This window comes from Eretmochelys imbricata, chromosome 9, assembly GCF_965152235.1.
Source record: "Eretmochelys imbricata isolate rEreImb1 chromosome 9, rEreImb1.hap1, whole genome shotgun sequence".
In the NCBI taxonomy this organism is placed as follows: domain Eukaryota; kingdom Metazoa; phylum Chordata; order Testudines; family Cheloniidae; genus Eretmochelys; species Eretmochelys imbricata.
This window is the reverse complement of record NC_135580.1, coordinates 7281109-7299409: the sequence shown is the minus strand read 5'-3', so window position 1 is coordinate 7299409 and position 18301 is coordinate 7281109. Positions and strand designations below refer to the sequence as shown.

At 62.5% G+C, this 18301-nt stretch overlaps 1 protein-coding gene across 1 annotated transcript; it reads right to left on the bottom strand.

Annotated features, from left to right (window-relative positions):
• Positions 1 to 693: 693 nt before the first annotated feature.
• LOC144270387 (alkaline phosphatase-like) lies at positions 694 to 14376 on the bottom strand. The gene is made up of 15 exons (XM_077826848.1): positions 14271 to 14376; positions 13276 to 13491; positions 11980 to 12063; positions 10861 to 10912; positions 8558 to 8592; positions 8335 to 8451; positions 6132 to 6247; positions 5160 to 5334; positions 4756 to 4928; positions 3940 to 4074; positions 3552 to 3621; positions 2871 to 3005; positions 2105 to 2296; positions 1321 to 1437; positions 694 to 1029 (listed from the first exon to the last, which is right to left on the bottom strand). The coding sequence occupies exons 1-15, from the start codon at positions 14374 to 14376 to the stop codon at positions 737 to 739; spliced, it is 2016 nt and encodes a 671-aa protein (XP_077682974.1). The 3' UTR covers positions 694 to 736.
• Between the last annotated feature and the right edge of the window lie 3925 nt (positions 14377 to 18301).

Below are 18301 nucleotides of genomic sequence, written 5' to 3'. Positions count from 1 at the left end.
GGGGCTGGAGGGAGTTTCAGTTTGGGGCTGCCTGGGGACATGGAGTGAAGTGCAGATGGGGTTGTCTGGCTCACTGGCCCCCAAAATGGACCTGGCTGAGGGATCCTGTTCTCTGCACCTACAAGCTCTGTGTTAGACCCTGTTCCTGTCATCTAATAAACCTTCTGTTTTACTGGCGGGCTGAGAGTCACATCTGACTGCAGAGTTGGGGGGCAGGACCCTCTGGCTTCCCCAGGACCCCGCCTGAGCGGACTTGCTGTGGGAAGCACACGGAGGGCAGAGGAGGCTGAATGCTCCGAGGTCAGACCCAGGAAGCTGGAAGCTGTGTGAGCTGTGTGTCCTGCAGACAGGCTGCTCCCAGAGAGGAGACTTCCCCAGAGTCCTGCCTGGCTGCGTAGGGAGCAGTCCCAGAGCAGCGCCCAGGGACTCCGGGGCAGCCTGACTCAGAGGTACCCGGAGCTAGTGGCTCCCATCAGGAGCCTTCTGACATTTCAGGGTGTGGGGAGCCGTCCAGCAAAATAAGAGACAGGGGTAATAATAAAATGGTGGCAGATTTTATTTCCGGGGCAGCTGGGAGGGCAGGAGACTGTTACAAAATTATATACACAGACAAGCGACAGCGTCGCTCTCGCATGGTACCAGGGGAGGGCCGGGGCCCGCCCAGCCCCACAGCCTGGGGGGCACTGGCTGCTCCGCTAGCAGAGGGCATAGGGTGGTCCCCCAGGCCTGGCAGAGATCAAAGTCTGGCTGTCAGCAGGAGGGAGGCTACCCCCAGGGCGAGGAGCAGCAGGCTGGGGGGCTGGCTGAGGCCCGGGCTGCCTGACCTGCAGCTCGGCGCCAGGCACTCAGGGCCCGTGTGGTACGGCTCCAGGCCGCCGGCGTAGGCCAGGACGTGGGCAACGTAGTTCTGCTCCTGCACTCCGTGGAAGAGGTGGGCCATGGGGCCCTTGGCCATGATGGCCACGTCCTCGCCGGCGTGGGTCTCGGTGTCCAGGGGCACGGCCGCCTGCTGCCGGTAATCCTTGTCCTCTGCCAGGGCGACGGGGGGAGCCAGACAGACAGACGGGTCGTGAGTCACGAGACCATCTCCCGGCAGCTCTCGATGCCTCCCCAGCCCCAGCCCCGGTGCCCCCAAGCTGGTGGCGGGAACTGGCGGGCTCAGGCGAGGCGAGCGTGGGACAAAGTGACCCTCCGCGCCTCCTCCCCGGTGCCTCGGGGCTGGCACACACCGCCCTGAGCGAGGGGCCCAGCACCCTCCCCCTGGGTGCCCTGGCGGCAGGGCGGACTCTGGGCCCAGCTGGGGCGGGCAGCGGCTCTTACCGATGGGCAGGCTGCTCACATCCGGGCGGCTCCCGTTAGCGATGGCGTAGCCCGGCCCGTTGCCGTACAATATGCTGGTGTACGACCGCTTGTCCTCGGCCTTCTTGGGCGCCAGGCCTGTCATGCACACGGGGAGACGTCAGCAGACCCTCAGCTGGCAGCCCCAGACTGACAACCCCCTCCCGGCCGGGTGCTGCACATTGCATGGCCATAACAGGACGCCCAAGGGTGGCACCCACCGCTCAGTGCCCACAGCAGCTGAACCCATGGCAGGTCCCAAGGGAGCTAACAACCATGGGTGGGGGTTGAGGCTTAGAGATACCAGGCCTGGGACAGCAGGGGGCTGCGGGTCGGGAGTGAGGGGCGCGGGGGGAGGGGGCTGCGGGTCGCGAGTGAGGGGCACGGGGGGAGGGGGCTGCGGGTCGCGAGTGAGGGGCACAGGGGGAGGGGGCTGCGGGTCGCGAGGGAGGGGCACGGGAAGTGGGGGCTGCGGGTCGCGAGTGAGAGGCACGGGGGGAGGGGGCTGCGGGTCGCGAGTGAGGGGCACGGGGGGAGGGGGCTGCGGGTCGCAAGTGAGGGGCACGGGGGGAGGGGGCTGCGGGTCGCGAGTGAGGGGCACGGGCAGAGGGGGCTGCAGGTCACGAGTGAGGGGCACGGGTGGAGGGGGCTGCGGGTCAGGAGTGAGGGGCATCTGCAGAGCGGGAGGGAGGGTACTTGCCCTGTGACCTACGAGTCCTGAGGGTTTTCGCGCCCCCCGGGAGCCCCTCGGGAGCCCCCCGCTCACCGAAGATGCTGTTGCCCCGCGGCGTGCTGCCCCCGAAGCTGAAGACGTGCGAGTGGTCGGCCGTCACCACGGTGAGGGTCTCCGAGGCGTGGGTCAGCCGGGCGGCGTGGGCCACGGCCCGGTCCAGCATGACGGCTTCGCTCAGCGCCTGCTTGGCCCTGCTGCTGTGGTGCCCGTGGTCGATCCTGCCTCGTGCAGAAGGGGGAGAGCGCCCATCAGGCCCCGACCCTCCAGCTCCACTCCCCTGCCTGGGCACCGGGCTGGCAGCTGCCCCCGGGCACTGGGGCAGAGATCTGGCATCGCGGGTCGGGTTGCCAGGCGTCCGGTTTTCAAGCCCTCACCCTCCGCAGCCTAACCCCCTCCCGCAGCCTGAACCCCTCATTTCTGGCCCCAGCCGGAGCCCTCACCCCCTCCCGCACCCCAACTCCTGCCCCAGGCCGGTGAAAACGAGCTAGTGAACGAGGGTGGGGGAGAGCGAGCAATGGGGGGGGGGAATGGAGTGAGTAGGGGCGGGGTCTCAGAGCAGGGGCGGGGCAGAGGTGGGGCCTCGGAGAAGGGGCGGGGCAGAGGTGTTGGGTTTTCTGCCATCAGAAAGTTGGCGACACTAATCACGGGTCGGCCCATAACTCGCCCCTGGCCACACCAAGACTCCCCTCCCACCCGCCCGAATGCCCGCCTGGGCCGTGCCACTCCCTCCTGCTGGGCCAGGGGAACCCGCACTCTCAGCCGGCAGGAGGGGCTGGGCCGGCTCCACGGGGTGACTCATCTTCCACGAAGAGGAAGAAGCCACGGGGATTCCTGCGCAGGATGCGGATGGCCTTCTCCGTCATCTCCACGATGGAGGGGTCCGTGCCGGCGTCGCGGTTCAGCTCGTACTTCATGTCCTTGGGCTCAAAGAGACCTGCCGGGATGAGCCGCCAGCATCAGGGCCTGTCCAGTACCAGTGCTGCTGGGGGGCCGGCCCAGGGAGAAAGATCCTATTCACCCGGGCCCGACACCCCCCTAGCCCCTGGGACAGCTGTGAGCAACCCGGCCCCCTGCCCTTCTGTGGGCACTCAGGGGCTACAGGCTGGTTCCCTCTCTGGCATCCCAGCCTGGCCGGGCTGGCAGTGCCAAGGGGCTGGCACTCTCTGTGCCCCCGGGGCAGCAGTGGGGTGTATGCGGCTCTGAGGGCCAGCCCCACGCAGAGGCAGAGCGGGTCCCTGAACGCAGCGAATTCACACATGAGATGGTCCCCAATGGACTGGTCTCATGGACCTCGGACTCCAGCCCCCTCCTGCCCGCGGCGGGGCTGCTGCTCGGGCCAGGGAGCTCCCTGCAGTGGGGAACCGAGCCCCAGAGTGCCCTGCCCAGCTGGGGTTCGTTCCCCCACGTCGCTGTACGGAGAAGCCCGGCTAACGGCCAAGGAGCACGGGCCGGCTCTGCCCGGCCCAGCTGACACCCTTACCCAGGAGGTAGTCGGTGGAGTTCTCATCGATGGCGTCCAGGCCTTTCTTGTCCCAGACGTACCGCGCCCCCTGCCACCAGAACAGACACGGCTCAGCCAGGCCACGCCCAGTGCATCTCTGCCAACATGTACGTGCTCACCTGCCCCCCAGGGGCAGGTACACCCCCCCGGAGCGTAGGCCCGCCTACACCCGCACTGCATGTAATTCACATGCATGCCCATGGGTGCTCAGTGTGTGACAGACACACGGACAGTGCCTATGCCACACCCGTAGAGATCCAGCTGGGTGCATTCGGGACCACTTCCGAGTGAAGGAGCTGCCCCTGGGCTGGGTCGCTGCACCCCCCATCCCTGCCCCTCTGCTCGGGGGCCCTGGCAGAGCTGGTACCTCCTTGCCACTGAGCCACCTCTCGACCAGGTCGAGTCCATCCTTCCTCGTCCCGCTCTGCTTTGGGTCCGTCGGGTACTCGGGGTCCGGGGTCCTCCGGGGAGTCATGTACATCCTCCCACCGCCCAGAATCACCTGCAGACAGGGCGGGGAGCCCAGCTGTCAGTGGATCGGAGCCCAGCGTGCCCCGACGCCCCCATGGGCCAGGCACAGCCAGCGCTCAGCCCCCTGCATGGGGGACCAGAGCCCTGGCAGGGGAGTCGGCAGCACCCCCTCTGGCCGACATGGGGAGTGCACGGGCCTGCTGTCAGGGAAGCCCCATCCAGGCTGTCGTGACAAACCACTGGCTGGGATATAGGCACCCCAGCAGGAAAGCAGGGCCCCATAACTGCTCCTCCACGTGTGACACCTGCCCCACGGACCCCAGGGGAGGAGCCGTCTCTATCCCCTGCTCCCCTCCCCACAATGCCCCAGCTGGGCGCGGGAAAGGGCTCCGAAAAATAAACAGCCAGAAGCGAAGGCTGAACCTTCATGGCCTGCCGGGGTATATCGGGGAGTTGTGAGCTCAGTGCCCGGGTGTAAATCAGCCCAGCTGGGCAGGGTCAGGATGCCGGGAGGTCACAGGGATGCGACAAGATCTGTGCTTTCTGGAGAGGTCTCTCCCCTACCCCCAGCCATGTGGCAGGCAACACCTGCCCCCCAAATGGCTTGCTGGGGGCTGAGCACCAGCTGGCCTTGCAGGGCCGGGAAGCACCTGCTGCAGGCCCCTGGCCCCTTGCCCCCCAGTGCCACGGCCCCTTGCCCCCGGCGGCTCACGTTGATGTCTGTGTTGTGCACCAGCTGGTACGCGATGTCTTTGCAGCCCTGCCTGATGGCCTCCTTGGGCAGGTCGGCGTCGCTGTACCACTCCCGGTTGACCACGTGGGCGTAGGCCGCGCCCGGAGAGGCGTGCTGCACGCGGGTGGTTGTCACGATGCCCACCGCCTTGCCTGCAACACCAGAGGGGAGGGCGGGTTACCGCCGCTCTCTGCAGGGCAGCCTCTGCATGCAAGGGAAGGGGGTGATCCGTGCCCAGGCTGGGGCCAGCGGGCAGGGCCAGGAGTCCAGGCAGCCTGGCTCTGTCGTGCCAATGGCTACAGGAGAGGGGGCACAGGCGGGGAGGAGGGCACACTGTGCCCCAAGCTGGGCTGGGTCAGCTCGAGCCCAGGGTGCTCTCTTACCCGACTGCTTGGCCCGGTGCAGGACGGAGTAGACCTCGTTGCCCCACGTGGTGTTGCATTTGCCATAGACGGCGGCGGCGCTCACCCCCAGGGTTTTGGCGTTGGCCTTCACGCCACACAGGTAGGCGGTGCCCGTACCAGCACTGTCGGGCACCTGCCGGTCCACGTTGTACGTCTGCAAGGCAGCAAGGGGCCAGGAACGGGCCCTGGGGGCGGCTGGAACAGCCCGTGCCCTGGGAGCGTTCCTGGGCAGCCGGGGGTGTCTCACCCGGCGGGAGGATTGAACCGTGGAGCCAGATGCCCAGGGGATTTGGGACCCCCCGCATCCCCAGAGGGCTGCTCCCAGCTGCTATGCAGAGCCCCAACGGGGGGAGGCCCAGGGCCCGTCTGCGAGCTCCCTCCCGCAGGGGAACATGGCCTGTGGGCGCAGGGCACGGTACGTGGGGTGACCCCAGGCCAGCTCCCTCCCCGCAGTCTGGGTCTGAAGTCATCTCCCCCTCCCGGCTGTCATCGCATCACAGTCCAACTCCTGGCCCCCCTCACCCCAGTCCTGCCAACACCCTGCTATGCTCTCATTTGTACCCCGACTTCCCTAGACCCTCCCTCCCTGGGGCCTGCCAGCAGGGACGCCAGCCTCGGCCCTCCCTCCCTGGCCCACGCTGGGGCACCGTACCTCACGCCAGCTGCCCAGGGCAGAGAAGGCCGACCCCTTGCGGGGTGTCAACTGCGTGGCGACTTTCCCCTCGCTGACGGACCGGCTCCCAGAGCATTTGGGGGGATGGAGCCTCTAGAGCCGAGCAGTGAGCCCGTTGGGCAGAGGGGTGCCCAGGGGGCAGAGGGCTAGGCCTGGCCCGATGCCAAGGCTAGTTCAGAGCCACCCCAGGGCTCTGCTGAGGGCCAGCTGCAGAGTCCTCTGCTCTCTCCCCCTGGGCAGAGGCGCCCCATGCCCCACCTTCTGGGGTGGGCACTCACCTTGGCGAGGGCGACGTAGGGGAAGGTCTCCATGGCCAGCTGGCTGTCCTCGCCGGGCCCGCCCGCCAGCTGCCCCTTGTAGATCCGAGCAGCAGAGATGGTGGAGATCCCCATGCCTGCAAACCCAGCGCCAGCCAAGGATTAGCATCGCAGCCCTGTGAGCTGCCAGGGGCTGACCCCAGGCACTAATGGGGTGCAGCCTGGAGCCAGTCCCTGCCGCTCCTGGATCGGTCAGCAGGGGGCGCTGCTGAGCTGCCTCTTGGATCAGTTCTGGGGCTGGCAGGAGATGCCCAGCAGACCCCGTCCCCGTGTGCCCCGTGGCAGGACGGGCCCAGCCACACGGTCTCTGCTGTTTGCCGGGAGCATCCCAAGGGACGGGCTGCGACCCAGACCCCTGGCAGATCCCACGGCTGCACCAGAAGCCAGCGACACCTTCATTAAACTCCCCCCCCCTTCACCCACCGCTCGGTGTCTTGAGACTCCCCCCACTACCCCCATCCCCGTGCGAGGCTCCCTCTCCTCTGGGCAGGTCACGGGGCCAGCGGGCGAGACGGTGCTGCTCGGGCAGGAGGTTGCCTGCGGGGAAGGCGCGCTCTCTGGGCGGCCGGGGGGCTGAGAATGCTGATCCCACGCTTGCACCGGCGCCCCCTGCTGGATGGATTCAGAACTGTGCGCTGGCGGGGCAAAGGCCTTGTACAGCTACCAGCTCTCACAGACTCTGCCGTAACCCCAGGGCCCATGCGGCCCAGTGGGCTCAGCACCGGCCCAGGGTCTGAAGTGGCTCAATTTGCTTCCCAGCTCTGATAGCCGACTCCCCCCTCCGTGCCTCAGTTTCCCCACCTGTGACGTGGGGCGCTGAGCCTGCCCCGGGGCTGAGTGTTCGGAACCTGCAGAGTGCTCAGTGTTGCCAGCAAGCCGGACCTGGCCTGCCAGCACACAGGGATGGGCCATGGCTAGGAGAGGAATTTTATCTTGGATCCTGGCATAGGTGGCTCCGGCTGGACGGGGCCAAGTTTGTGACGACCCAGCGCCCCGGAGCGACTCGCAGGCCCCGCCTGGAGTTACAAGCTTCCCTGACCACACTAGCCAGGCCCAGGCCCCTGCCCGCGCCAGGGTTTGCTTTGCTGAAATGACGGCTTGACCTACAGAGCAGGGAGCTGCCAGAACCTGAGCGGGCCAAGGGGCATCAATCAGCGCCCAGGGAGGGAGCAGACAAGGTCAGGGGAGGGGAGAGCAGAGCCGGGCAGGGCTGAAGGGGAGGGCAGAGCCCTTTAAAGGTCCCTGCAAATAGAGCTGCAGAGCCTGGTTGAGTGGGTGGGGGGGGGGGAAGGAGAGAGATAAGACAACTGAGGGGAGGGGCTACAGCTGCGATGGTGGGGGTCCCCAGGGGGCTGGGACAAAAGCAGCCCCCCCATCCCTCACTCCAGGAAGGATCTCCCAGAGTTGGCAGGATTCTGCCCGCTGCCAGGTCACTGCCTGCCCCCCGCCCCGAGCCAGCCCCATTCCCCCCCGGGGAGAGCCGAGGCACCACGGCCGCACCCAGCCCCTCCAAACAGCCAGCCACGGCTGTGCACGGTGACCTTCACCCTCCCCTGCCGCTGTCGAGGGCAGCGCTATCCTCAGGCCGCTGCTGGGGACACTGAGGCACAGGGCGGGACCCCTGGCCAGATGCGCCGTGGGGAGAGGAGCCCTCCCGGCCAGGCCTTGCCACCATCTAGGGGCAGAGAAGCCGCAATCGCTGGTCCCTCGGCTATCAGCGGCAGGGAAGAGCGACCAGGCTGAGCTTGGAGCGTTCACTCCAGGGCCCTGCTTGTGCCAGGTCCCAGGGCCCCTCCCCAGGCACCCAGGCCCTGCCGGCTAACGCTGCCCCATGCCCAGCGCGTGGGTCAGGTCCCTGTTGCAGACAAAGCTCCGCGAGGGCCGGCAGGTGGCTGGACACAGCAGCCCCACGGTGAGCTGAGTGGCAGGGCACCGGGCAGCCATGGCAATGGTGTCTCCCTGGGCAGCACCCCTGCCCTGCTGTAGCTGGGCGCCGTGATCTGCTCCAGCCACCTGGCACAAAGGGTTAAACAGAGACCCCCTGTTCCCTCAGGGAGCCCTGGGCTCCCCTGGCCAAGCAAGATTAGAAGGGGGTAAAGGGAGCCCCCTGCAGGTGCCGCGGCTGTGCCAGGACCCAGTGCCAGCAGGTGGGCACAGCACTCACCATCGCCCAGGAAGAGAATGATGTTCTTGGCACGGCGGGTCACGGGTGCCAGGTTCAGTGCCGACTCCAGCGTCTTCCTGGCTCTCTCGTTCCAGTAGGCAGGGGCCTTCTCGTCCTCTGAAAGGCAGGGGGAGCGCGGGGTTCAGGGCCTGGACGCAGCACACCCTCCTACCCGGAGCAGGGGGCGGGCGGGCTGCGGGTGAGCGGGGACCAGCCACATCACCTTGCTCGGCTGAGCCACGGCACGCCCCGTCCGGGCTGGGAGAGCAGACGGGAGCCAGCGTGACTGAGGCAGCCTGCTTCGGAACGGGGGGCTTCCCGTGGGGTGGGAGTCCAGGCAATGTCCACCAGGACCCTTGTGCCAGGACAGACAGTTCCAGGTCTTCCCGAGACGGGTGAGGATTTTAGCCCCTGATCCTGCTAAGCCGGCGTCTAGCTGCTGGGAAGGGCCCTCCTACCCCCCAGCACAGTCCTGCTCCTGGGAGGTAACTCGGCACCCGCTGCAGACAGGCCCTGGGCCTGCAGCCGCCTCCCACAGCAAACCGAGCCCGGGAACCCCTTGCTCAGGGTCTGGATCGTCAGCACAGCCCACCCAGCACGGTCACCCTGCTACACACCAGGGCCACTTGCACCTTCCTGGGGGAGACAGCTCCCACAGCTCAGGCCAGCGGAGAATCAACCCGAGCTGCTTGCAGTACAGGGTCTATGTCGCACAGATGAGCAGTTCCAGTTCCATCCAGCAGACAGCGCAGCGGTGCCCAGGCACACAAGTTCACTGGGGGTTTTGCGTGAGATCTGGGTGCCGGGAGTCACCCGTGGCACTGAAATGATGGGAGATCTGGTCCCCTGTGGTGTTCCTACCTCCTGGGAGCTGGAACGCAGGGAAAAGCCCAGATTCCAGCCCCACCCAGGGCTCCTTGTGCCATTAAAGAACCAGGGCAACACAGGGCCAAACAGCCCCCCCGAGCACCAGCTGTGCCGGGTTTCCTCTGGCGCTGCCCCTCAGTGCTTGGAAACACCCAGAGTGGGGCTGGGAATTTGGGGCTTCCTCCCCGTCGGGGGCTTCCCTGCGGGTGGCATGTCCCGGGGCAGGGGCAGGGGCAGGGGCAGGATTTTAAAAGCAGGCTCCCGTGGGGAGATTTAAAGAGCAAACGCTGCCAACGGGGCTTTGATCAGGCCGGCCTCCGGGCCGTTTCCCACTGCGCTGGGCTCAGCCGCGGCACCAGGCTCCCACAGTGCAAGGGGGGGGAGATTGTGCCCCCACCCTCTCGCCACGGGGCCCCTCGTCTCTGCTCTAGGTGAGGCCCAAGTGCCAGCACGATCCACGGCTCCCTCTCAGTTAAACAACAGACAATCCCCTCCCTATGCACCGGCACCAGCAGGTTGTGTTAATCAACACAGCCTGCAGGGGGAGCCAGAGAGCACACAATTTTGATTTTGTCTAGGCCCTACATAAACTGTCAGTCTCTCTCTTCTTTCCCCCCTAATTCGGGGCTTTTCACTGGGCCAAATTCCTGGCTGATGTCAACTGTCACAGACCTCCTGGAGCCACGCCAGCTTCCACGGCCACGCAGCGGCTTAGCCCCCCAGCGCCTGCACCCTGGGAGTGGGGAGAGCCGGGCTGGGGCGGCCCGTGGGGCAGGCCAAGGCTCTGTCACAACCTCCCCCCAGCTGGCCTCCTCCCATGCCAGCCTCACTCTCTGCAGCCTGGAGCCTTCCTCCCCAGCGCGGCAGCCCTGGACCCAGCTGGACGGGACGCCAAATTTCAATGGGGTCGCCAGGACTGGCTCTGACTTGCTGGGGCCCAGGGCCCAATTCCGAGCCCCATCGCCCGGGCAGTGGGGCTCAGGCTCCAGTCCCCGCTCCCAGGCTTGTGCGGTAATTTCTGTTGTCAGAAGGGTGTGGGTGCAGGGAAGTTTGAGAACGGCGGAGCTGGACTAAGGTGGGAGCGGGCTCCGGAGAGAGCCCAAAGGCGCGTGTATTTCCGTGGCCCCTGAAAGACACAGGCAGCTTGCTGCTAAATAGCGGGGGCATTGGAGACCCGTTATCGGAAAGCCCCCTCCTCCAATCACGGCACGAGCCAAGTGATCCAAAACCCTGATCTTAGCACGATGGGTAAACAGCCGAAGACAGCCCTAAGGCTACAGACAAGGGTCTTGCCTGCCTGCAGAGACCCCGACAAGTCTAGAGCAGAAACCGGTGGGACAGGACCTGCTTTCCCATGGCACATTCATGAAAGCTCCATACATCAATAGCCTGTGACGGTCCCTAAGGGATTGACAGATGTTTCAGGAAAGACTCCATGCAGCGGAAGAAGGGGGTTTTTTCTCCACGAAAGCTTATGCCCAAATAAATCTGTTAGTCTTTAAGGTGCCACCGGACTCCTCGTTGTTTTCAGGAAAGAAGTGTGTGTGTCACAGAAGCAGAGGGGATGCTGCTGCTTGTCAATGGCTGTGAACAACCCCGGTGACCTGTTCGATTCTGTAACAAGCAAATAGCTATTGACGGACTCGACTAACCCCTTACCCGCTATTCATCTCCAGAACCTGCCCAGAAAGCAGGAGCAGCTTCTCTATCTCTGCCAAGGAGAGAATTACAAAGTGGGGGAGGGAATCTCTTTTTATGGCCCATCTTCTGTTGGGGGAAGGCACCAGCTTTCCAGCTCCCCAGACGACATCTTCAGCTCGGTGCAAGCTCAAAAGCTGGTCCCTTCCCCCAGCAGAAGGTGGGCCAATAAAAAAGATTCCCTCCCCCACCTCGTCTCTCATATCCCGGGACCAACCTGGCTACCACAGCAGGGCAAACAAGGAAAGAATTTGCAGCTAGACCCCTCAGCACGCTGGGGAGCACTGCAGAATGGCCAGATGGGCTTCATAGAATCCTAGAAGATCAGGGTCGGAAGGGACCTCAGGAGATCATCTAGTCCAACCCCCTGTCCAAAGCAGGATCGATCCCCGACTAAATCACCCCAGCCAGGGCTTTGTCAAGCCAGACCTCTCTGTACGTCTCCCTTGTGTTTACCAGTCAACTCTATTGATCCTACATCAAACTCTGGAATATGAGGGATTCCCCACCCGCCCATGCACTGTTACGATGCACCACCAGTCTCAGCGAGCTCTGCCCCTACATCATCCTGTCTTCACAAGGAGGATTGCAGTGCTCGGGCAGTGAGCTCTGCCCCTACATCATCCTGTCTTCACAAGGAGGATTGCAGTGCTCGGGCAGTGAGCTCTGCCCCTACATCATCCTGTCTTCACAAGGAGGATTGCAGTGCTCGGGCAGTGAGCTCTGCCCCTACATCATCCTGTCTTCACAAGGTGCCGTGCTCGGGCAGTGAAGAAGCCGCAGTTTGTGGCGTGCTGTCCTGGGTTTGCTGCTGGCATCTGGGCACTCGTTCACCAAGGCAGCAAGGTGTTGGCAGTGGGTGCCCTCAGCATTAGCAGAGGGAGAGCAAATCTGCTCCACGGACCCCCTTTAAAAGACAAGCCCCTCTCCCAAGGTGAAGCTTCCCCCACTTCCAAACGTCGGCCAGGACAGCAGATCAGTAGGTCGACCCCCCCCAGCCCCGCCCAAGTTTAGCTGGCTGCTTCAGGGAGTCTCACTGTGCTATGCATTGCCCCCTAGCTAGTGCAACAAGACACCCACCCGTCTGACAAAACAGCAGAGAGGTTTCCAGCTGAAAAGCCGCCTCGCTGTACAGATCAGACTTGTGGAAAGTTTGCTTCTCACCTAGAGACACAGGAGCCGCAGCGAGGCGAACGGCAAGGCAGAGGTAGACGCAGATGCCAGCGGTGGCCAGGTGTTGCACTGAGCTCATTTTGCAGCTGCCGGGGGAATCCCTCCGCAAACTCTGCCTGTCTCTCTCAAGGAGAAGGAGCTGTCTCTTTATAGACGCTTCCTTTCACCTTTGGACCGGCTGGCACATTGCCCAATGTGTCAGGGTGGTAAAGTCCTGCAGCAGAGGGCGAAAGAAGCGTTGATCACATTCAAAGAAACAAAATCCCGGGAGGGACAGCAGCAGGGAGCTGGGCTCCCCTTCCCCACTGCAGAGTGGCCAGCGCTTGTTCGGCTAATGCCTGTCCACTTTGGCCATTGCAAAGTTCCTGGCCAAGCTTTCTGTTATCCACCCCCCACGCGCATGCCTTACCCTGGAGATCACGGTGTCACCCTCGAAAGGGAAAAGCCATTGCTGGGACTTGAGCACGCCGAGATTAGAGACCCCTTCTTCCTCCCCCCAAGACAAGGCGTTTGCGTGGGGCGGTGCAAGGTGAGAGATCCAGGCCTGCTCTGAGCACGCTGGCTGAGGATCAATAACCCCTTGGGAGGAGCACTAAAGGTTTGGCCCCTCTGATAAGGGGGCTGAGCTATTTAAGTTGCAAACGAAGGAGGCGGCTTTGCAGTCACAAAAGAAACTTGTGAGTAGATCACAGACCCTGTTACTGCCCAAATTCCAACCCTGCCCAGCTCCTTCCAGTCAGGAAATCCCCCCGTGGTGGGTCTGACTGGGACTGGATCCTCTCCTGAGCCAGCGGCGGAGCAGCATCACTGGGGCCTGTGCCCTCGCTCCACCCCAGTCATGGGCAAAGCGACGTCCATGTGGATCTTTAGTGTGGACACGGGCAAAGCCAAGCCAGAGCAATCGGCCTGGAGGGGTCAGTCTAGGTTCTAGCCCTGTGCCTGCCACTGATGGGAATTAGGTAATTCATGGAGAGCAGGTCCGCCAATGGCTATTAGCCAAGATGGTCAGGGAGACAACCCCATGCTCCGCATGTCCCTAAACCTCTGACTGCCAGAAGCTGGGAGTGAACAACAGGGGATGGATCACTCGATTATTGTCCCGTTCTGATCAGTCCCTCTGAAGCACCCAGCACCGGCCACTGTCGGAAGACAGGCCCTGGGGCTGGATGGACCATTGGGCTGCCCCCGTGTGGCCGCTCTTACGCCCTGCCACGCCTTGGCACTCCGTGACATCGTGCCTCGTGGATCCCTGTTGTCCAGACGGCTCCCTCCCTCCATTCATTTCCCAGTTCCAGCGGCCCAGCCCCGGGCGAGCCGGGAGCGGGAGGCGACAGACAAGGGCAAAGGTGCTGCCGTTCAGACCCCACGCAGGGCTCGCAGCGCCAGGGAGCTGGAAGAATCGGGCTTGGCCGCATTTCCCTAGGGAGAGACAAACGACCTTGAAAAGTCAGGAAAGCGGGACTGAAAAAATGGCCAAGGAGACGGCAAGGGACCGGTGCAAGCGTCCTGAGCTCGGCCTCCTCGGGAAATACTCTGACAGCCGCCCCCATGGCCGCCCCACGGACACCACAGGCAGGCGCAGGACAGACCCACCGGTACAGGCACGGCACGGCTGGCCCGGATCGGCTGGCTGAGGCTCAGACATGGCTCTAAAATTGTTGGCATGGGGGCAGGTCTCAGAGCCCAGGCTCCAGCACAAGCCGGAACGTCTCCACTGGGATGTTTAGCCCCGTAGCCGGAGCCTGAGTCAGCCGACCCGGGCTCTGCAACTCGGTGCGTCTTTCTGCTGCTGAATCTGAGCAAGTCCCTAGGGAGGGAAGGGGAAGCCGGCTCTGAAGGAAAAGCCCTTGGCCCGCCAATCAACGGGAGGTGGGAAGAGCACCGGGCTCCCGGTGGGTTCTCTGAGCAGGCCAGGACACAGCTGGCTCTGCCCAGTCTCCCCGTCTCAGGGGTTGGTGCTCTGGGCACGGACGGCATGTTCTAGGCGCGAAGCTCTTGATCGATCCTCTCCTCCCTTGAGCGTCTGGCTCATCACGGAGCGGTGCCCTGCAGCAGTGCGAGACCCGTGTGCATCGCTCAGCGCTGGGGAGCGGGGCAGGGCCCACCCGGCTGCTGGTGTGTTGGATGGTGGAAATGCTGCGGCTGGGGACAGGAGCCCAGTGTCCATACGCCCGTTCCTGCTCACCAGCCTCTTGTACTTCCGGGGCCTGGGCTGCACCGCGGGGCCGTCAGCGTCGTCAGAGCAGGCGGGACGCGGCGCACGGAGGAGCGGGCAGCACAGAGGAGGAGCGGCCCGTCCTGCATGGTGCTGGCCAGCCACAAGTAACGCCCCAGCTTGGGGCTCGAACGCCAGGTCGCTGGGAGGAGGCTGGGAGCGGAGCGCCCTGCTCTAGGCTGGTGTCTGAACCAGGCTCGGTGTCACAGCAGCCGACACCGTCGCTGGCTGCCGCGTTCAGACTCAGCGGCATTCCCCAGCGCAGGCCAGTCCCTTGCAAGGACCCGCCCCGCCTAGGCCCGGGGCGCCACACGCTCGGGGACCCAGTTCCCGCCGACGCCGTGAGGTGCAGCCCCGCTGCCCCGCTAGCACTGGGGAGCTGGGTTTACCTGGCCACACCCACCCTCCTGCCTACCTGCATTGGGGCACGCTGGGAAAATGTGGGCCACTCTCCCAGCCTGCCTTAGCAGGGGATTGGGCGCCCCGCGGACAGAGAGCAGCGCCCCGGGGCAGGCCACGCCGTGTGGCGTTAGAGGAAGGACTGGCCACGCTGGGGCTGAGGAGGTTATATCCAGAGGGCAGAACCAGGTCCTGGAAGGCACCAACCCCAGCCTTGGGCTGGCCCCCACAACGGTTACAGCCTGGCTGTCTGAGGGCCTGTCTACACTAGAAAGTTGGTTTCTTATATTGCTTTAGTTCTTTTCGGTATAAATGGTCCTGTGTCCGCACACACAAGTTCTTTTCCCAGTATATTTGGCATCTTAACCCACTTGAATTAATCCACTTTGGAAGCGGCATAACTACTCCAGAATGAGTTATCCCGGGATCAGGTTCATGTGGACACAAATCAACTGTTCCACGCCAGGCAGTCCTCCCGCTGCTATCCCACACTGCACTGCTTCACACCGGACCGGGCTCATGCCCTCCACTACTCTGGGGTCATCTTGACCGGGTGTCACCTCCCTGGTTAAATGCTGGCACACACCTAGGTGCACCCCTTTGCGGTGCCAGCTGATGTCAAATTCACATACCAGACACCATTATAGCAGCCATATGCTTCTGCCTAGTCCCTCCAGAGGTCCTGGAGTCCCTTGCCCTGGGACAAAAGCACGGCCTGTCCTGTTTTAACAGGAGCCCCCCGAATGCAAAGATCTACGAGCAGCTATTGGAGCAAATGCAGGAGAAGAGGAGCTCTCACGACATGACCCGCTGCCACGTCAAAGCCGGTGGAATGATGGGAAGGCAGGAAAGGCATTATGGGAATTTCTTAGCCTGATGCAAGTCCCAGAATTCCAGTCAGTTCGGGGAGGGGTCCCACGACACCCCACAAGAAAAACCCCAGAATGCACCAAGTTTAGCAGCAGAGCATTGCTCCGTGGGGTATCTGCCCAGGGTGCTGGGCCGTTATTTAGGAGAAGCGCAGAGCTGCAATGAATCGCACTGAAAGTAGCTACAGCCGACTCAGAGCCAGGGGGCTGCGCTCCTTTGGTGTCCTTCACGGAAAACCACAGCCCGAGGAACCATTCCTGCATAGACCAGGCCCGTGGGACTTTGCTGTGTGCGGGGACAGAGGATACTGCCCGCTGACCAACCACTAACCCGTTACAAACGCGGCTCAGGCTGGCTTTGCAAGAAGGTTTCTCATTATGCTGCATGTCCCCACGCACATGGCCCTGGGGGTCAGCCATCTACATGCTGGAGCCACATTTTTCAAGTAGATAAGGTGCTGTCTGCAAGCTGGGCTCCTGCTCACCTGCTCTCCCAGCTCCTAACTGATCCGCACAATTTGTGACAGCTGCGAGAGCCAGGCAATCAGTGTTACGGTTTGGAAACACTGTCTCGGTTTGGAGGTCATGCTCTCCATCAACGTTTATTGCATTTAACTCACATTTGCTCAGCACCCACGGGTTTTAAAGTGTGTACAAAAGAAAGCCGGCTAGCGCATTCCCAAACAAAGCAACGCAGGCTTCGAAGGCTCTCGGGAGCTGAGCTGCAGAGAACAGTTTTAGTGGAGAATTTATTGCCTTTGCACTTTTGTCTCATTGTCTCTGTACAGACATCTAAAACTGGCCTTAGCTTCTTTCTGGGTTAACAGATGCCCTCCTGGCTCCTAACCTCTAACCCACACCCTGTTATGGACTGATGAGGTTCAAGGCTGCAATGCTACTGTTCAAGGCCAGGACAAGTTCAGCAAACAGATGGACTTAAAACAGATTTGCTACAAGAAATCAGTGTTTTCCCAGGGGGATCTTTAGCCCTCAGGTTGACAGAACGACAGTAAATCATGTTCTAAAGAACATATCGGTATCAAGGAAAAAAAGCCACTGGGGAAAGTGCAAGAAAAATTTCATGAATGAAACCATCCGCCTTTTCTATAGTGCACGTTCGACTTTAACAAGGGCCTCTCGAAGCGGGAAGGGTAGGGAGAGCCGGCCCGTGGAGTTAAACTGATTTCAATTCTAGCTCCTTTGGCACTTCTCAAACACATTAGGCTTGAAACAAAGACCTCCCCTTGCCGTGCCCGCGCTCTCGGCCCCCTGGATCCTTCCGGGAAGCTGTGATGGTGAATTGGGACTAGCACCACCATGTCCGTGGGGACAGACTGCTGCAGATTCTGCTTTCCCATCAGTCTAGGCGTACCGCTAACGGCTGTCTGTCCTAACAGTGGACTGCGAGGGGACTAAGCTAAACTGGAAGGAGGTACTTTGACCCTGGATTTTAAGCGTGTCTATACATGGAGTTGACCAGGAAGAGTGATTGCGCTTTAAATACGCATCCCACCTCAATTCTCACTAGGAAAGGTGGTGTGTTACTACGCTAGCTTAGCCAACATGCCCACACGAGGACGCTGCTTGCTGCCAGGAAACACCTCTGCGCCCACTGGAGCGTGTCCTGTAGGTCGATGAACGGGCAGGACCCGGCTGTCACTTTGCTGCCTCTCCCACCTCTCTAGGCAACCCCAGGAGCCCCGAGGGGCTGGCAGGGCCCCACGCTCAGCAGGGAATAAAACGAGGGTCAAGTGGGACAAACGCCGCTGCAGTAGGGCTGAAGGAAAGCGATCTCACCCCGCCGCGTGGTGGAGGAGACCTGGGCTAATGCGGGCAGCAAGTGACGTCAGGAAGGGGCTGGCTTTGCAACAACAAAAAAAGCGAGTGTGGGATCCCCTCGGGCAGCAGGAAGATCTGTCTATATACACAGCTGCAGCAAGCGCTATGGGGCAAGGACAGCTTGAAAACACTGCAGGGGACGGGGGTATCAGCCAAAGGAATTCTACAATGGGGAATCTCAGCTCAATGGCTGGAAATATTTCCCAACGGTGAGACCTACGAAGTCTCCGGAACAGGTCCCCGAGGGAAGGGCAGAGCCCAGGGTCAATCTGGGGGGGTTGTCAGGCCGCACACCTTTCTGAGGCTGCCGTCTTGCTCTTGAGAATCTCAGCTCCTCGCCCTTTACGGCTGGGAAGGGAACCTTGGGACTGGGATCTGCTCAAGCGGCAGAGAATGGGAAACCAGGCACCAGCTGCCCGCCACTCCCTGCAAGGAGCAAATCGAGTGTTCACCTGGTGCTTTTCATCAGCTGATCTCCAAGGGCTTTACAAAAGGGCAGGATCATTCAGAGGCGGGGTTGACCGAGGTGCTCAGGGACACCATGTCAACGGCGTTAACTATCACCCGGCCCATCAGAGCAGCGAGAGGACCACGTTATGAAGACCAAGGGGTCAGATGGGTCTAAGAGAACTGGGGCCTAAACTACACAGGGCTCCATTGACTGCTCCCGCTTTGAACTGAAGCAGTAACTGCTCTAGAAGGCCAGTCTGGGCCAGGCTCCTTCCACCCATGACAGTCAGGCCTTGCCTAGACTAGGGTGAAGGGGCGTTGTCACAATGCGGTAACTAGCACGAGGAGAAGTCTGTTGTTACACAGCCACTGCCTTTAACACAAGCTAACCAAGACAGGGGTTTTAGCTTGACCAGTTTAGTCTGAAATCTAGACTTGTCCATACTAGCCGTAGCTA